General features: G+C 37.2%; 1 protein-coding gene across 6 annotated transcripts in view; it reads right to left on the bottom strand.

Annotated features, from left to right (window-relative positions):
* Nucleotides 1-17995, bottom strand: part of Ccser2 (coiled-coil serine rich protein 2) — a 114599-nt gene that overhangs the window by 15037 nt on the left and 81567 nt on the right. For 3 of the 6 annotated variants that reach the window (XM_005348597.3, XM_005348600.2, XM_013346836.1), the window contains 3 exons: nt 16121-16204; nt 11431-11517; nt 9525-9614 (listed from right to left, as the gene is read on the bottom strand). In XM_005348597.3, the coding sequence (XP_005348654.1) occupies nt 9525-9614; nt 11431-11517; nt 16121-16204 (261 nt within the window). Of the gene's footprint in view, nt 1-3611; nt 3745-9524; nt 9615-11430; nt 11518-16120; nt 16205-17995 lie in introns of all 6 variants that reach the window. The other 3 variants (XM_005348598.2, XM_005348599.2, XM_013346834.2) reach the window with 2 other exon arrangements.

Raw genomic sequence — 17995 nt, 5'->3', positions numbered from 1 at the left:
CCAATATTTACAAGGGTTTCTCAGTATCAGAACTCAGGTCCTCATGCTTCAGTGTCTCAGCTGCTGAATCGCGTTCCCAGCTCCTGTCGCAGGTTTTTAAGTCTCCATATTTAAAGTTGGTATATTAACCCTATATTCACTCAGACTTATATGGAAGACATATTTAGGGACTTCCCTATCGCAAGCTGCTAACATTTTTAGAAAAAAAAATTAAGTCACTAAAGAAAAAAATGATTATACTATGTTCTAAAGGAAAGTACTATTTAAGAATCTTCTGACTGACCCTGTCTCGAAAAACAAAAACAAAACAAAAAAAATCTTCTGACTGAATATGTGCTTGCATCCAATAAATATATACTGGGCTGGGATGCAAAATAAATTTATCATCACTTGTCAAAATTATGTTAAGTGTTACCTGAAGGTTACACAATAAAAGGAAAAAAACAAAAACTATAAATTCTGTGATTTCAATGTAATTCAGGTAAATATAATTATTATTAGAATATAAATTTAGACATCAAGCAACACATCCAGAAATTGCTAGGTGGATGGGACAGATGAAGATGTACTTCATATAGTCTGTTTCCTTTCCTTCCCATCTAAGATGTTTCACAGAGAAGTCAGAGACACAGAGAATTTCTAAGTTCTTTCACGTAACATAACCAAGAGAAAATTCTGAAAGGGATGTTAGGCGTAGCAACAAATGGATGTTGTTCTTAAATATGATTCTGAGGCACCAAGTGTGTCAATAGACTCCTCTATGTGCAAGAAGCAATTCTTACTGTGTCTCAGGTCACTCATCACTCAATCCACTGTAGGTGGACATGAGAGTAGAAGCAGTGACCACTGCCAGTGAACCAAGCCTCCACTGAAAACAGGAAGGTCTCCATATACCTAAACAGAAACTATTCTCTGCTAGCCTGTCAAAACTTTCCTTGAAGCCGGGCGATGGTGGCGCACGCCTTTAATCCCAGCACTCGGGAGGCAGAGGTAGGAGAATCTCTGTGAGTTCGAGACCAGCCTGGTCTACAGAACTAGTTCCAGGACAGGCTCCAAAGCCACAGAGAAACCCTATCTCGAAAAAAAAAAAAAATTTCCTTGAAATCAGAAGAAAAGCAGCCCAAAGTAAACATCAGTATTCATTTTTATAATAAAAGTTTTCACAAAAATATAAATATTTCCAAAGAAAATCATGTAAAAGTCAAGAACTTCTATACACCATTTCCTAAAGTTATTTTTAAATTTAGCAGGGTGATTTCTGGCCAGTGCAGCTTTGTGAAATGGCCTGGGTTACACACTCTATAAGCTTAGGACAGGCTATCTTTGCATCTACTCTTACAATCAAACCAGCCATTACTGACAGCTCAGCCACAACTCCTGACCTTTGCACTGATGATCAACACAGTGCACTCTAGTCAACACTCGTGTAGGCATCAGAATGAAAGAGAAACTTCTTAACTCCCTTCTATTATTTATAATCAACTCTAAAAAATTGAGTGCTGGGAACCACACACTACTTAAATGTATAAACAGGCATTATCTGGTGGAATGTTCATTCAGTATACCAAAAAAAAACAAAAAACTATTTTTGTTGTTGTTTTGGCTTTTTAAGACAGGATTTTTCTGTATGGGTTTGGATCCTGTCCTGGAACTCATTTTATTGACCAGGCTGACCTCAAACTCAGAGATCTGCCAGCTTCTGCCTCCTGAGTGCTGGGATTGTGAGTCACCATGGCCCAGGCCAAAAAAAAAAAGGCGCTATTCTTACACTCTCTGTAAAATCACTGGATTCATTCCTATGATTTGATGGCCTTACTTCATCACACAAATGGGGGAGGGGTATAAAAATAAGCTTTGTTAACACACTGCATCATCTATCCACAGGGTGACTCTCAGACAGTGCATTGTTAAAACATATATCTCTTCCAGAAGAACCTCTTAAACTCAGTGAGGGATGCTGAAGGATGTGGAACGACCCTGGAGCTCTGGTTCAACAAGACTCCTATGAGCATCTTTAGAGAAAGACACATCCACCCATCCCTGAGTGGCTAGCAGGATTAAGGCATACAACTGATCCCTACTTTTTTCCTAATCTGGAGATGCAGAAAGAGGTTTGACCTAGAAAAATCAAAGATCAGTTTTGATCACAACACTGCAGCACACAATCAGAACCTAACAGCACTGACTCCATGAGGAAGAAGAAAAACTGCCAATAGAAGGCTGTGGCCAGAGGAAAGGTGAAGACTCTAGAACTATTCCAGTTAATTAGCAAGAGGGATAATTCCAGACACATGATTTAAAAATATACTTTTTTAAAAAGCTCATTTGCAATACAGGATACTTAACCTTACTTCAATTTCATATTGCAGCAGTGGAGAGATGACAAGGGAACACGTGGTAGGGGAGAAGGAGGAGATAAAGGGGGCCTTCAGTGGGCACAGAGGCAAGCACTGCTAGCTAATGAGGACAAGCCTCAGAATCCATCACTTACTAATCATTTTCCTATTATCACTAGCAATTCTGCACGGTTCCCCATATGCTATGGGTTTTAAACAGAAGAAATGGATGCAGCGTCTCTAGAAGTGAAACAGAGAAGACAGTACCGCATTATTCCTCTTCTCTGCTCCATACAAGAAGAACAGCTGCAGAATTACCTGTTAGAGTCCACAGGCTCTACAGACTCTTTATTTTTCATCAAAACAAAAATCACAAAAGGAAAGGAGAGGCACCAACCAAACCCTGTCTTATCTAGAACTCATGTTAATTATTTACAAGACAATTTTTTTAAAAATGAATTTTATATCCTTAGATAAAAATCCCCTTTGAACTTCTGATATTTCACATAAGGAAAATTAGGGAAAAAATGGTATGAATCACAATTAGAATAAATACATGGAGGAGGTATAGAACTAACTCTGATGACTATTTTACATTAATAATAACTTTTTGGGGGAGGATGTGACTTTTCAAAAAAGATAAAATACAGCCAACTTACCAGGTATACTTAAATACATAATCTAACGCAGTCAACATGTGTGGAAGGTCTAGTGATAACTGAATCATTAAATGTTAGTAAACATGCATATTCCAAGTCATTGCTTCTGTGCTGTGAAGCAGCTAACAAATTATAAAGACATATTAGTGGTTAAAAAATGGGGGGGGGGCTTGAAAAATTTTAAAAGATTTTTTAGAAGGCAGTTAAATACAATCAAAGCCTTTGATTAGGAAATATTTAAAGAAGTGTGCAATGGTCTAGTAAGCCTGATCCCTAAACAGTATGCATCTGTCCATCAAATGTGTGGATAATGTGCCCATTTTATAAATAAGTAAGTAAAAAACAATTTCATTTACATCTTTCATGATCTTGATAAGATCTAATTAAAGACAGATGCATGTCAGTAGGTCTAGGGTCACCAGCAGAAGGTTTCAACAGTGTTAAGGTGAAATTAACCTCTGACAGCTTTCAGGGCATAAGTGGAGGTTTGTTTGCATGCGTCAAGGAAGTGTTAAGAGAGCAGACCAGAGGGAGTGCTCCCTAGCAGGTGCCTGCAGATAGCTCAGGAGGGAAAAGAAGGTACTTGGGAAGGACAGGTCATGCAGACGGGAAATACCATGAAGGGGAAGCCAGAGCAGGATGGGAGTGAGAGACACAGACTCACTCTGTCTGCGGTGCGGTGGAACAGTCCGTGGCATCCCCTGGAATGAGCCCTGCCAAGGAGAGAAGGAGGGAGCAGAATACCCACCCTGTGCAGAAAGAGATGGGGTAGGGAGGCATAATAAAGAAGGGAACCAGAGAAACCAACGTCACATTTGTTTTCGCTTAAAATAACAAAGCAACAGTGTTAATTAGAATTACATTTCATTTTTAACGTACAGGCAAATTATTAACACATCAGAATTCAAAATCTAGTTGTCAAATATTTGTACAGAAAATATCATTCTATTCTTTGTAATCAACACACAAATAAGCCTTTCTGATAGGCAGTAACTCCATCATCATATATCTTTTAAAGTATCAAATTATCTACTATTTATTTTTCAGAACAAGAATTGTAAAAGGGAGAATAAATTAATGTATAAAGGATTTATTGATATACAGAAAACATTAATTTATGAATCAGGAGATCAAACATTATCAAACAAAAACCTCTATTTATTTTCAAGTCATAGATTTTCAAAAGATCAGAACATAAAATAAAGCTATTGTTAGAAATAATTAGTATATTGTGACAATAAAGTCTTACAAAGTGTGACACGCAAACCATAGGGGATGCATACTCTTTAGTATGGATAACTAATAGAGCCTTTATTTAACTTAATCATGCTTTATCAAAACTGGAAGGCTTCTGTATATCAGACGTTGAACATCACAGAATCAAAAGCACATTTTGCCTCAACTCTCCACTGTAGCCAAACTAAAAGCTATCCACAGATAAAACTACAAAACACAAATGAAATGGTTTTGGTACTAGCAATTTTGGTGCTGTATCTTTTGTTTTTCTATTGTACCACAACAAACACTGTTTCTTCCAACAAATATTCTAAAAGTTTCAAAAATATCTTCCAAAGGCCAGGTATAAACCCAAATTGAATGCCAGACATTTATAAACAGACTAATTAGTAGATAGTTATAATAGCAGGTATAATTTGTATTGTTCTTGAAAAACAGTTCCACTGAGTTACTGATTTTATATCTAAATACAAAATGCAAAACACAACTGTTTTAAAAGAACCGCATAGGACATGAACAATCAATTCTTGTGTGAAGACTTTTGCCTGTCTGAATGTGATGTCTCAAAGGCAGAGGTGACTCCTGCCAGTGTTTATCAATCTAGTTGATACATCCTATATTCACAACTCAATACATAAAAATGATTAATATTATACCATACAAAAGCAATTGTGTGACACCTCACAAATGTTACTTGTTCAAATATTGATATGTGTGTGTGTCTTCACACACACACCAACCTATGTGAATGACAAATATAAATACAACAAGAAATAAATAAATAAGACTCCTTGGCAAAGAAATAAATCCTCTAATTCTCCTTGATTATCTATCTCCAAATATACACATAAATATCTGAGTTGTAATATGGCAACTCTCAGGGGGCAGGAAGGTGGCAAATCGGAGTGTAAAGTTAGGACAGTCCTGCAGAAATATTAACCAGTGCTGCTGCCCAGGCTCCAGATCAGGAAAGCACATGAGACAGTTTACTCAAAAGACAAATCTATGAAAGACCCTGTTGTTTTAGTTACTTTGATATACTATTTCCCAGGCCAAGGAAAAAGAAACAGGTTTCTTGCTAGTAAAACTACACAACTATAAACATTAACTTTTAGAAGTCACATACATTTAATATGCTTTTTGTGATGCAACTTTGGTAGTTTTCTAATTTTACAAAAATATAAAGGGAAAGCTTGACTCAGTAAGTCGACAGCACAAGCACCTACTTCTTAGAGAAGTGACTGCTGAGGGCACCGTATTCCTCTTTTTGTTCTGATATGTTATATATGTCTCTACTATATGCAATAATATAAACTGTCATTCGGTATTAGAAATAACTCCAATAGAACAATCTGAAATGTATGCCAGATCTTTTTTGCCATGACTGTCTCATGTGTAACAGCCAGCTATTAATCCAAAAGAGAAAAGTAGAATTAGGTCCAATTGTGAAGAAGTTGTAACATGTACAAGCCTTTCCATGCAACGTAACAGTCTGGATTCCCACACTTGGTTGACAGTAAATCAGGTTAGCTGATTATGTGACAGGACACATAGATTCTCCTTTAGACCTTCTCTGTTGTGTGACGGAGATTGGAGGTTAATTTTTTTAATTATTTAAATTAAAGTGTTTAAACAAATGCTGGTTGGTAAAAAGAATTATGTCCTGGTAATTTTGGACATTAATTAATGTGCAAATGACTTTCTATCATTAAATGCCTTTAAAACAATATTAGAAGTTTCCAGAAAAATAGAATTCAGTCCCTGTCCCATGTTTTTATTTTACCCAAATTATTTTCGCAATTTTTAAATTAAAGATAACCACATCATTTCTCTCCTTCTACTAACTCGCCCCGTATGTTCAATTATTCTCATGTTCATGGTGTCTTTTTCTTTTATTGCTATTAAGTATTAAACAATGCTGCTCTTAAGAAGAGGCTAGTGCATGATCAGTAGAGCTGTCTTTAAAAAGAGCAACACAGTCTGCTAAATGCACAGCCTGGCTTTGCAACTGTAGCCATCCTTTCCCGTCAGCCTGCAAGCACGGGGATCAACTGGACTGTGCCAACCACAGCTGGCTCTATACCATATAAATGAGCTTTTGGCCATGTTTGGTGCTGCAACCCTTTAATCTCCAAATTTAGGAAACAGAGGTATGTGGAACTCTATCAAGTCCAAGGTCACCCCGGTCTACATCAGGCAGCAGGGCTAAGTAGTGAAACCATGTCTCAAACAAAAACAAAATAAAATGAACTTTGGTTTCTCTCCCACAGCATTCCTGAGTCATGACAAGTATCCGAATGAGTTGCTTCTCAGTTTTAGCTTCCTTGTGTGCAGAGAAATGAGAGTACTGGCATCTAAGTATACTGTTCCATCACAGTAAGTAGGAACCTGGCAGGTTGATGCTGTCTTTGTACACACTCAGCGAACAGAGCTTGGCACAGAAGAATAAGCACACGGGCATCTATCTTGTGCTTTCCCTTTTCTCTCCTCTCCTTCTTTGCTTATTATTTCTTGTGAGTTCTCTATTTCTGATATCCTACTTGTAGCCATTAGATGCCCAATCCCACTCAGACAAATCTCCAGAGGAAATTCATGTCGGCTTCAAAATGTTAGCTTTTCCCCCATTCTGCTGTCCCTGGTAGCCATCTACTGAGGTGTCAGTCGATTACCTCCCCACTTCTTTTCACCTCCTAAATAGCTTCAAACAAACCCCAGTCAGTAAGTCTCTCAGGCACTACACTGCACTCAGATTTCTTCATGTCTGGATAATGTTCAACTAGAATTCTCACAGAAAGCCCGTGTAGATGCTATAATCAAGTGACTGTAGAACATCAAAAGCACTGCAATGTCCCAAGATGTTAGGAGAAAATATGAAAAGACAGATCATAATCTGCAACCTTCTCAAAGGCTTTAATTTTTAAAATTTTACTAATACTAGAATAATTAACTGACCTTTTCATTTTTAAATTTTCTGCCTAAAAAACCTACGGATTCTCAAACAAGGGCTGTGCTGCACCCCCACATCTGTATCACCTATGCCCGTCTAAATAAGCTAGACTCCTCCTTTAAAAAGAACATCTGGAACAACATATACTTTTTGAATGAAAAGAAAAGCACTATAATTACAGGAACTGTTTCCAACATAACTTATTTCAAGTGCAATCCATTGAGCACAGGAAAAGATCACAGGGTAAATTTGTTACTAACTTTATACTTAAGTAGTATTGAAGTAAATAAACAAGCATTTATTTACTCATTGAGTGAACCTCCATTAAACTACATTATTCACAGATTACATTTTCTGACTTGTACTTACATGAGCTTTCACACTAACTTCACTGCTTTCCTTTGTACACATCTGTGCCACACCCTCCTGTGAACGTAATACCGCCACGCCCTCTCCTACCTCTGCCTTCACCAGCTGTTCTGTACTTAGAGACATTTCATTCCTTCCATCCTAATCTTCAAAACCTCTCATCCTGCATGGCTCTTCAGTGTGCTTTGGGGTAAGGAGCCAAAGACCAGTAGTCAGGAGTCTTAAGTTATAGTACTGTCTCAGCCATTTCTTTACTATAAAAACTTAGTAGGCCATTTAGTAACAAAGGAATGATGTGGCCAGGTGATAACTGTTAAAAAATAATAATGGAGAAAGCTGAAGTCTGAGCTTTTGATAGTACTTGGTTAAACACCTGACCTTTACTTCCCCCAAGATCACTGTAAAAAATTAACTCAGGGTTGTACTGAGTAGGTTCTGCACCAGTTCCTTTTATCCAGAGTAAGGAGGCAGGTTAATATCCTGTTTACAGTACAATGAGGTTAGGGGAGCCAGGGTGCTTATGAAGTTTAAGAACTTCCATAAAGATACAAAGCGAAGCTTCTTATACTTAACAGCAAAGCTAATCAAGGATGTTTAAAATTACAAACACTTAGGGGCTGGAGAGATGTCTCAGTGGTTAAGAGCACAGGCTGCTCTTCCAGAGGTCCTGAGTTCAATTCCCAGCACCCACATGGTGGCTTGCAATCTGTAATGAGATCTGGCGCCCTCTTCTGGCGTGCAGGCATACATGAAGACAGAACACTGTATGTATAATAAAGAAATAAATTTTTTAAAAAATTACAAACACTCTGTGGAAAAATTGGAGACCATGGAAAGATCAAATGCCCATGTAGAGGTTCTGGGCATAATACTTTTCTACCCTTTAACATCAAAGTTGAATTAGGTTATCTTTGCCTAAGTATTTCATTTGCTTTCTTTTGAGTTCTACCTTTACCATCCTTCACCAAGCTAAGCTCTTGATTTGCCTAGACTTCCCACAGCCTCCAAACTCCAGAGAACTTGCACTGGTTTATATTAGTGAGTCAGCAGTTCCCTCGGCTATTTAGGAACCAGTGAGCTTGCATTCATCTGTGCATTTCCTTTTCTCATTCCTCACTTTTCCTCCAAGAACCACAGTGAAAGAAGATCTTTAAACCAGCTAATTTGTATCATCATATCATCCCACATACAGAGAAGGCAATTACACATTATATGGAAAGAAACAAAGTAAAAATTTTATAAAATCTAAGTTGAAATGACTATATTAACCCATATATTTTCTATTCATTTGTATTACTGGGATTCTGCTGCAATTTAGAACACAAAAGGAGTCTCAAAGTATACCCAGCATTCTCTTATTAATAGGAACCTATTACCTACTCCATATAATGGGATAACAACTGATATTCTAAAGTGAGTTTCAGGTACTCAGAGTGAATAATACGGTACTTTTAGCACTAAATATATTTTGATACATAACATTTTCAAACACAACAAACAATATTTAGATGGTTATTTCCTATTGTTTCAAATAAGTCATACCCTAACTATGTTTTCACAGATTAATATTTCCTAATTTCCTCAACAGTTTATAATTATAATAATAAAACCTATTTGGAAAAGTTTCAGCACAAAAGGGTATATACTACATCATACACCTTCAAAGTAAGACCTAATGTACAAGTGGGACCATGGTATTACTACTCCCACAAAAACATGCAATGAGGAAAGAGTAGACACTTAAATAAGATGGGCCACAATATGCAGAATGGAAAAGCTACTACAAGCACATTCACTTGTATAGCGCACACAAGAGCAGCTTTGGAAAACACATAACACCCAGGAGACGAGGGACAAGCAGCTCATCTAAAAAAAAAAAAAAAGCTATGGCAGGTTCAAAATTATTAGTGGTTAGGTTAAAAAACCAAAGCAACACAACAAAATAGCAAAGGACAAAAGCCAGAACAGGTGACTTACAGGGAGTCTTCTCCAGGGCGTCTGGGTGTATTTATCAGCATATGTACACTTTTCCTCTTTAGATTTCTGTTGACAGTTACACCGGGTGGCCTGAACAAAACCACAGATGTTTAAAATGGTTTTATTCTACACATACAGGCAGTTAGAGGCTGTGTTAAGAAGAACAAGCCGTATCACCAAACTGCACAGTGCAATGCAGTTCTGGCTCCTTCCATGACAGACATGCCTACATCAAACATCAAAGTGTATTCAATTGTCTTCTCTTTTTCAGGGACTAGATTTGAGATAAAGCCAGAGAACTACAATATTTCTCTTGACAATCTTTTAAACTCTCTAAAAAACTCAGCATGTATAATTTCATGCATATAAAAATATATATCACTTAAATATAGAATATATGCAGCAAATAAAGGCATAAAAAGAATACTTTTGAAAAATTATATCTCTTCTCTGATTTATTTTGATCCTGTTGTAAAGTATTGCCCTCCACCCTAACTGCCATGACATTCATCAGATGTTACTACTTGCAAGAGAACGTTAAGGATTAGGCCTGATGACCTTCTTTCGTAAGGTGGGGTAAAGGATTCAATAATTCACCTGAGACTCTAGTAACTCTTTCCTGTGCCCTCCAGCCAGCTATATCTACTTCTGCCCTAATGACTGTGGCCCTGTGTTCTGTGGCGTAGGAGAACTCCATCTATGCAGCTACAGGATGAGAATTCCTAGTGGCTGAGTGCTTTGGGCTCACCTGCGCTCCTTTTAACAGCCCCTCGCCCATGCTCTGAAAGTAAATGCAGATGGACTTTGGTGGCGCTGCACTTGTTTGGTGATGGTGCTTTATAAGGAAGCGTATGTCTGTTTCTAACTCTCCATCCAGTGCAAGGGTCCCAGCAGCAGGCACTAAAGACTTTCTTAGATGGCTCTATGACAGAACTCTACTGGGCATTTAACAACATTTAAAACATTTAAAACTCTACTGGGCATTTAACAACATTTAAAACTCTACTGGGTATTTAACAAAGAGCCCACATACTGTGTCTGTCTGTTCCTCTGTGCGATGCTACAAAGCCTCTTTGATGATCTTTACCGTACTGAACACTATAAGTTGAAAAATAAATTCTCTACACAATTCCTATCAACTGCCTTTGACCCTCTTTAACCATACCCGATTTGTCTGCTCCTATCATTTCTGAGTTGGATGCCTGTAATATGTCCTTAGTGGCTCAGAGTTCACTAGACTATATCCTTGACATTCTCAATCAAAGTATATTTTATAAAGCTGAATTTGCTATTAATGTTGATTTTGAATAAATATTCCTTTAATTTTTGATTTTATCCAGTATGTTCATTTTAGCCTAGCCTTTTAATTATTACAAACTGTCCTATAACTGAATTCAAGGTACTATATAAACAGTTTTCTCATAAACATTTGAAATCATAACAATTATATGAAAAGTCAGTCAACCCTAACTCTGAGGAATCACTTATTATCGTTCACAGAGATGAAGCATTTCCCTAGAATCCCTTTCAATATAACACAAGACTCAAGGCCAAACACTTAGTGTCACTCTACTTACAAAGAGAAAAGTCCCAGGTACTATTTCTCAAAACATGTCTGAAAGAAAGGCATTTACTTTGCACCAATAAGCAAAAGTAAATAAAATGGAGAATTTTAAATCCTCACAAAAGAGGCCATTGATAACGAACCAACACAGAATCATTCAAGTGAATACTTTACATTTCATATCAAGGTTCCATCACATCCTTTAAGTGGAACACACGTACTCTAAACACACTACATGAAACTCTGAAAGCCAGAACAGAAGGAAGCTCTTCTGCCCAGTCTTAAAATCAAACACAACTCCCTCAAGAAAAGCCTGTTTCCAGTCCATGTTGTAATACTTACAAGTCGATGCTCTAATAGTTGGATTTTTTCATCTTTTTTCTTTATTTCCTCTTTAAGTTGTTTTATTTCATTTAATAAATCTTCATTCTGAAAATGAAAAAATACTGTTACATAAAATATTCTAATGAGAAGGATAAAGTCAATGAAGTTAAATAATGAATGGATTATTTGTTCATCTAAGAGGAAATCTACTAAAATTTTAGAAAGATCTCATGACCTGATGGCAAATGCCATGCAAACAATGGGCAAAATGGAGGAACAGTCACATCTCATTTGAATTAGCATTATGCTGAGCTTGGCTACACAGAGATATATGCTATTATTCATTTGCATTAACATAATAAAAAAGGTCATATAGTAAAGGAAATCACCATGCAAAACTAACTTCCACTAAAATTTCAAGGAACACTTACAAGCAGCCTGTCAGAAAATATCAAGTGCAGGGCAGACAAAGCGAACATTATAATTAATGACAGCATAAATTTCAGATTGGCTCAGAACTCAGCAACAAATAAATATGCCAGATAAGTACCAGGGAGTGTTCTGCAATGAGCCACTTTCCTGACAAGGACTGACCAAATTAAAGTGAAAGGCACCGACCAAGTTCATTATCCAGACATATTCAATACTATAACTATAACATGGAAGCCCTTGTTGAGCTAAACAATATTCTGATGACATTTCCAAAATGGCAAGTACTGTTAACCTATCCTTAGTGTGTTCTACTACTTAATTATCCACACATATACATATACTGAGAAAGTACTATTAAAATTAGAACGTATATTTTCGTGAAGGAGTTTTCTAGAACAAAAACAGGTAAATAAATAATGATTATGCATTGTTACTAAGCAAAATATGTCACTTCCTTCAGACACAAACAAATTTAGGGTGGATAAATTAAAATACATAACATACATGTAAGAAATTGTACCTTTTAATTTTTTAATGCAATTATTTTAATAAAAGATCACAAATAAACATTAAACAAAGGTTTTTTTGGGATGTGACATAAGTCATCCAAACAACAGGGAAAAACCACAGGTTAATTAGGAAAGACTATAAAAGCTGACTTGAAGATAGTTTAGGAAGAAAAACCCCATAAACCAAAAAGAAAAATATAGAGAACAGGAAAGATACATAAATATACTAAGGACACATTTCTACACTGTAAAAAAATAAAGGCACTAGAATTTGATGTATATATCTCATTATACAAAATCCTAAACCATACATATCACCAACACATGATGAAGAATTTACTATACATCAAGGACAGTATGAGACCACATTCAAAGCCCCAACAAAAAAGCCTGCCAAATCTCACTAGCATGTAAGTGGCAACTGTCGGTGAAACAGAAAATACTAAGCACTGTTTTACAGACACTGATGAGCAGTTCAAAACTGGTCTATCAGACCTAGCAGTCAAGGCACTGTTTGGACATTTACAAGTTAACAATTTGTTTTCCAGATGAAACATGGCACACAACTTGATGGGACACTCTGCAACCACTATTTATGTAGATATGACTGGTTTCTACAGTGATAAAGAAAATATGTCCCAGGTGGTGACATTCAGATAAGGTACACAGCAGGACAATAGGCACTACTCTATGGACTGACACTTTACATCACAGGTATACTGAGTGGTACTGTGTGTCAACTGGACACAGCTAGAATCATCAGAGGAAGGAGCCTCAGGCAAGGAAATGCCTCCCTGACACTGTAAGGCATTTTCTCACTGAGTGATCAGTGGGGGAGGGCCCAGCCTATTGTGGGTGGTGCCATTTCTGGGCTGCTGGTCCTTGGTTCTATAAGAAGGTAGGCTGAGCAAGTCTTGGGAAACAAGTCTTGGGAAACAAGTCTTGAGTAAGCAGCTCCCCTCCACGGCCTCTGCATTAGCTCCTGCCTTCAAAATCCTGTCCTGTTTGAGTTCCTGCCCTGACTTCCTTCAGTGATGAACAGCAATGCTGAAGTGTAAGCCAAATAAACCATTTCCTCCCTAACTTGCTTTTTGGTCATGGTGTTTTCATCACAGCAATAGAAACCCTAACTAAAACAACAGGAAAAAATATGCTTGTCAGGAAATAGACTCCAAGAAGGTCTCGAAAATGAGTAGAAGGTCTGAAGGTAGAAATATTGTAAACATTGGTTCCCAAATAATACTCAAAGTATCACACAATAAAAAAAGTGAGAACAAGCATCGCACACTCAGAGAACTACATACAGTGGTTCTGCCACACACATGCTGTAGTAAAAAATAAGAAGTAATTTTAGCTAAGAAATTAGGCAATGGCTACCATCAGAGAGGACCATAGCTGGTAAGCATGGCCTTAGCCAGGGGATAATAGATTCAAACTTGAGATAGCTTGGAGAGTTTAGAGGAAAATTTTAATAATGACAAACTAGGCTAGGAACTGCATCCAAGGCATTGTGATACTCCAGATGAGAACAGAAGCCTGAACCAATAAAGAGATCACAGCCCTGAGGAGAGCTGATAATTTACATCAAGTGGAAGATCCCAAATTTGTGTTTTAGCTTAAGTGACACGAAAAATGGTTATGAATCAGAAGAAATGGAGAATACAGGACACAATAAACTTCTGTATCCCAGCTTAAATAATATGTAAGCGATAATTGATTACCTAGACACAAAGGCAATAGGGACGTGAATTAATGTCAATTGTTAATGTATCTATCATGTAATACTAAACATATGGACAAATTAGAAATGAGAAACAGGAATAACAGAGCAATGTAAAAAGCTGAAATTAGTTTTGTCTCTTCACAGCAAATTCTTGAGCTGGTGTAGTGGTGCATCCTTGTAATTCACAGGTAAGAGCAGAAAGATCTGGAGTTCAAGGCTAGCATCAGCAACACAACATGCTACACAGCATCCTGGACTACAGAAGGCCTTGTCTCAAAATTAATTCTTTCTACAAAATCTAAGAAAATGTTTAATCTGTGAGAAAAAATGTCAGTCAGAAAGCTGAAGAAAATTTAGGTACTCTCTGGGGTCATCTAAATCACTGATTTTAAACTGCAATCATGAGACGGTTTTCTAAATAAGCCACAATCTTCCGCAGATCTGCTGATGTAGAACACTACCTCACTACCAGTCACATGCAAACCCACAGCCGGAAGTGACCGAGCGATGACAGGTAGACACCAACGGAAAAGGCAGACTGGCAGTCCAATGTAACTACTGTGCTATATTCTTAGGATTATGATCGCTTCGTATTTCGTCTGGTTCTTGGTGAATTACTCAGACACCTATAAGCAGCCTATGCTTCCCTGTCTAGTATTTTAGCCTAGGCCACCTGAATCATGTAGAAGCAGCATCTGTCACAGAATTCCTAAGAATTTCTCAAAGTTCTTCTTCCTTTATATGACAATGCTGTGTCATACCACAGAGTGGATCACTCAATTGGGCTCTTCCATTGAAGACCAATGAAACAGAATTTCAGCTGATATACAGACCATGTGCAATTAAGTTAGGTCATTAATGTTCAGAGATTATCTGTTATTGCAATGACTAGCAAACATGGGCAATTACAGCTTGGAAATGAAATGTAAATGCCTTATCTTGGAAATATTAAATGAATCAAGAATTTCTGTGTATGTTTGAGAAATAGTTGTAAAAATCCACTAAAATCTACAGATCATGAGAGTTATAAATATTTCCATTAATTATTAAAACATGCACAAATTCTATAATTAGATTTTCAAACACAGAAGGGATAAACACATTAGCTGAATATTTCATCAATTCTATGAATATATGAAGTACCTCCTACCATTCTAATTTTATTGGAAACCTTATTTTGAGAATTATCATTCACTGTTATAAGCAACAGTAGCAACACGGGGGCAAATTACTTTCCAAGTGATAAGGGATAGTTTAAATTTAAGTATCACAGTGTTGACAGAGGTTTCTGTCATGCCTGGTCCCGCATCTATTCAGTCCCAAGAAACACATAGAGGCCTATATTAGTTATAACTGGTTGGCCTATTAGCTCAGGCTTCTTATTAACTCTTATATCCTACATTAATTCAAAATTCTTATCTGTGTTAGCCATGTGGCTTGGTACCTTTTATCAGTGAGGCATTCTCATTGTGCTTCCTCTGTGTCTAGGTAACGTCTGCAGATTGAGCCTTTCCTCTTCCCAGAATGATCTTATTTTGGTTGTTCTGCCTATACTTCCTGCCTGGCTACTGGCCAATTAGCATTTTATTAAACCATACAAGTGACATATTTACAGTGTACAAGACCATTATCCCACAGCCTAACAGGGCTAACATTTTAGTTTCATTCAGTGGCAAAGATTTGGAGAAACCTGATTGTTTTCCCAGAATGCAAAGCTCTAGGTTGACCTGTTTTCTGTAGTAGGGATTAATCTGACTCACAACCTGTAGATGTTAAACAAGTATTTGGCCAATGAGCTCAGACATTTTTGTGGCAGTATCTTACAACGTTGCAAGAGCTGACCTGTTCAAGGGTTCACCACTGTGTAGCACAGGCAGACTTCAAATCAGCCTAGTGATTGAAGAGATCTATAGGCATATGCCACTACGACCTGCTAAAAGCTCTAGGTTCTTAATACCTCTATTATTCAAAACTTAAAATGTTATTACTATATTGTTTTTATAGTAAAAACTTGGAAATCTTCAGCATAACTCCCTAGCCATACCTTATATATCTGATCTCCTTCTTCTGGCTCTGGGCTGGATGGCAATGATAGCTCAATATCATGCAATGATCCACTTCCATCATGCTACCAGGAAAGAACGGTAAAAAAAATGAAAGATTAATACGAAAATCTCCAGCATTCACTTGAACCACAACTGCCTCTAGTTTAAACACTGGACAGAACAAGAGAAAAAATGTCAGAAGTTCCTCTCACCTCTACACTGAGGAAACAGCAGAACACTGAATGGTTGGAGTTAGGAAAGGACTATAGGAAAACATCCTAAAGACACTTAGAATTAACTCAGAAAAAAAAAAAAAACCCAGGAAATTCAATTGAATCTTCTTTGGTTTAGAGTATAAACAACTTAGAAATAGTATTTTAAAACTCATTAAAACCTGGCCACAAAAATCATTTGATTAAATACTAGATACATGAGACCATGTATCACATGACTCTTCATAAGACATCTAATAAAAAGGCCAAATGATATACAGTGCTGGAAATCAGGATAGATACAGACAAAGGTACTGAGAGGAACATCGAGGGACACATAAGAGGAAGCTGAAAACCTATGTCTTATTGAGATGGTGCTATATAAACTTCATACTAGGTTCAAGCTTATGATGGGTACATCTTTAGTACTCTACTAACTACAGAATATACTTTGGAGAGAAAAATGTAAAAAACAAATATTTTGTCCATAAACACCATAATGTAAATTAAGTTCTAGTCTTTACTGAACTGACTTACTAATAAAAAAAAGTCCATGATTCATAGAGACAATCTCAAGAAAGATAAAGCAGTGCAGAACGAGCCAGAGGAGACGCTGAGGAACTGAGCTGGAGGAGCGCAACACAACTTTAACAGCATCAAGAATGTTACTCTCCTCAGTCACATGTGTTCAGAGTTCACATGACCATGGACTTACCTGAACTGAGGCAGAAGTGTCTGTATACAGAAAGGGGAAACTTAGGCTATTTTTATAGATCATACTTATACAATCAGAATCTATACAGTGGGCTGAAGAATGTATATTTTGCAAAGCTTAACAAGCAATACAAATTGCCGTTAAAACTAGCAAGCATTTGCCAGATCCTCAGCACTGGATAAACTACATTTCTACTAGTGATATTACAGACACCAAGACCTGAGAGGCAGTATCCTGTAACCGCAAAAGTTGTCAGAATTTGTGTGTGTATGTGTATGTGTGTGTGTGTGTGTGTGTGTGTGAGAGAGAGAGAGAGAGAGAGAGAGAGAGAGAGATATGCACATGTGCCTACCTCAGGAAGGACATTCATTTCTTTTGAGGCAGTCTTCCATTGACCTGCAATTTATCAATTAGGCTAGGGATAGCCTGCTCACTCTGCCTTGCCAGGGCCACCACACCCTGACATTTTTGCATGGGTACTAGGGATCAAGGATCCGAGCTTTGTGTTTTCAAGACAAGTGTTTGACTGACTGAACCAGATCCCTTAGCCCCAGAATATTAAATTTTGAAAATGGTTTTAAAATAAAGAGAAAGGGAAGAAGGTAAGAATGAAGTGATAATTTTACAAGACACATCTCAATATAAATTCATCTCTACTCTAATGACATGACACATTAAATCAGGGTTAATTCTTACAAAAAAAGTATATCTGAGAAAAAAGAAGGCTCTGAAAATTTAGCCTATTTCCAAATATCTGCCTGCTTACTGTACAAAACCCCCAAAGAATAGGAAAAAACACAGCAATACTGTTTTGCAGTGGCTGTGAGTATAGTTGTAGGACTTATGCAGGAGGGCAAAAATCAGTCAATCAATCAATCAATCAATCCCTGGTTTTCTGGGTGAAAGAAAACAGAGAGCTCAGCCAAGATGAGGGATTTAAAAAAAAA

This window comes from Microtus ochrogaster, chromosome 6 (assembly GCF_000317375.1).
Source record: "Microtus ochrogaster isolate Prairie Vole_2 chromosome 6, MicOch1.0, whole genome shotgun sequence".
In the NCBI taxonomy this organism is placed as follows: Eukaryota; Metazoa; Chordata; class Mammalia; order Rodentia; family Cricetidae; genus Microtus; species Microtus ochrogaster.
Note: the sequence above shows the minus strand (reverse complement) of the source record. Positions and strands in the feature narration are given on the sequence as shown.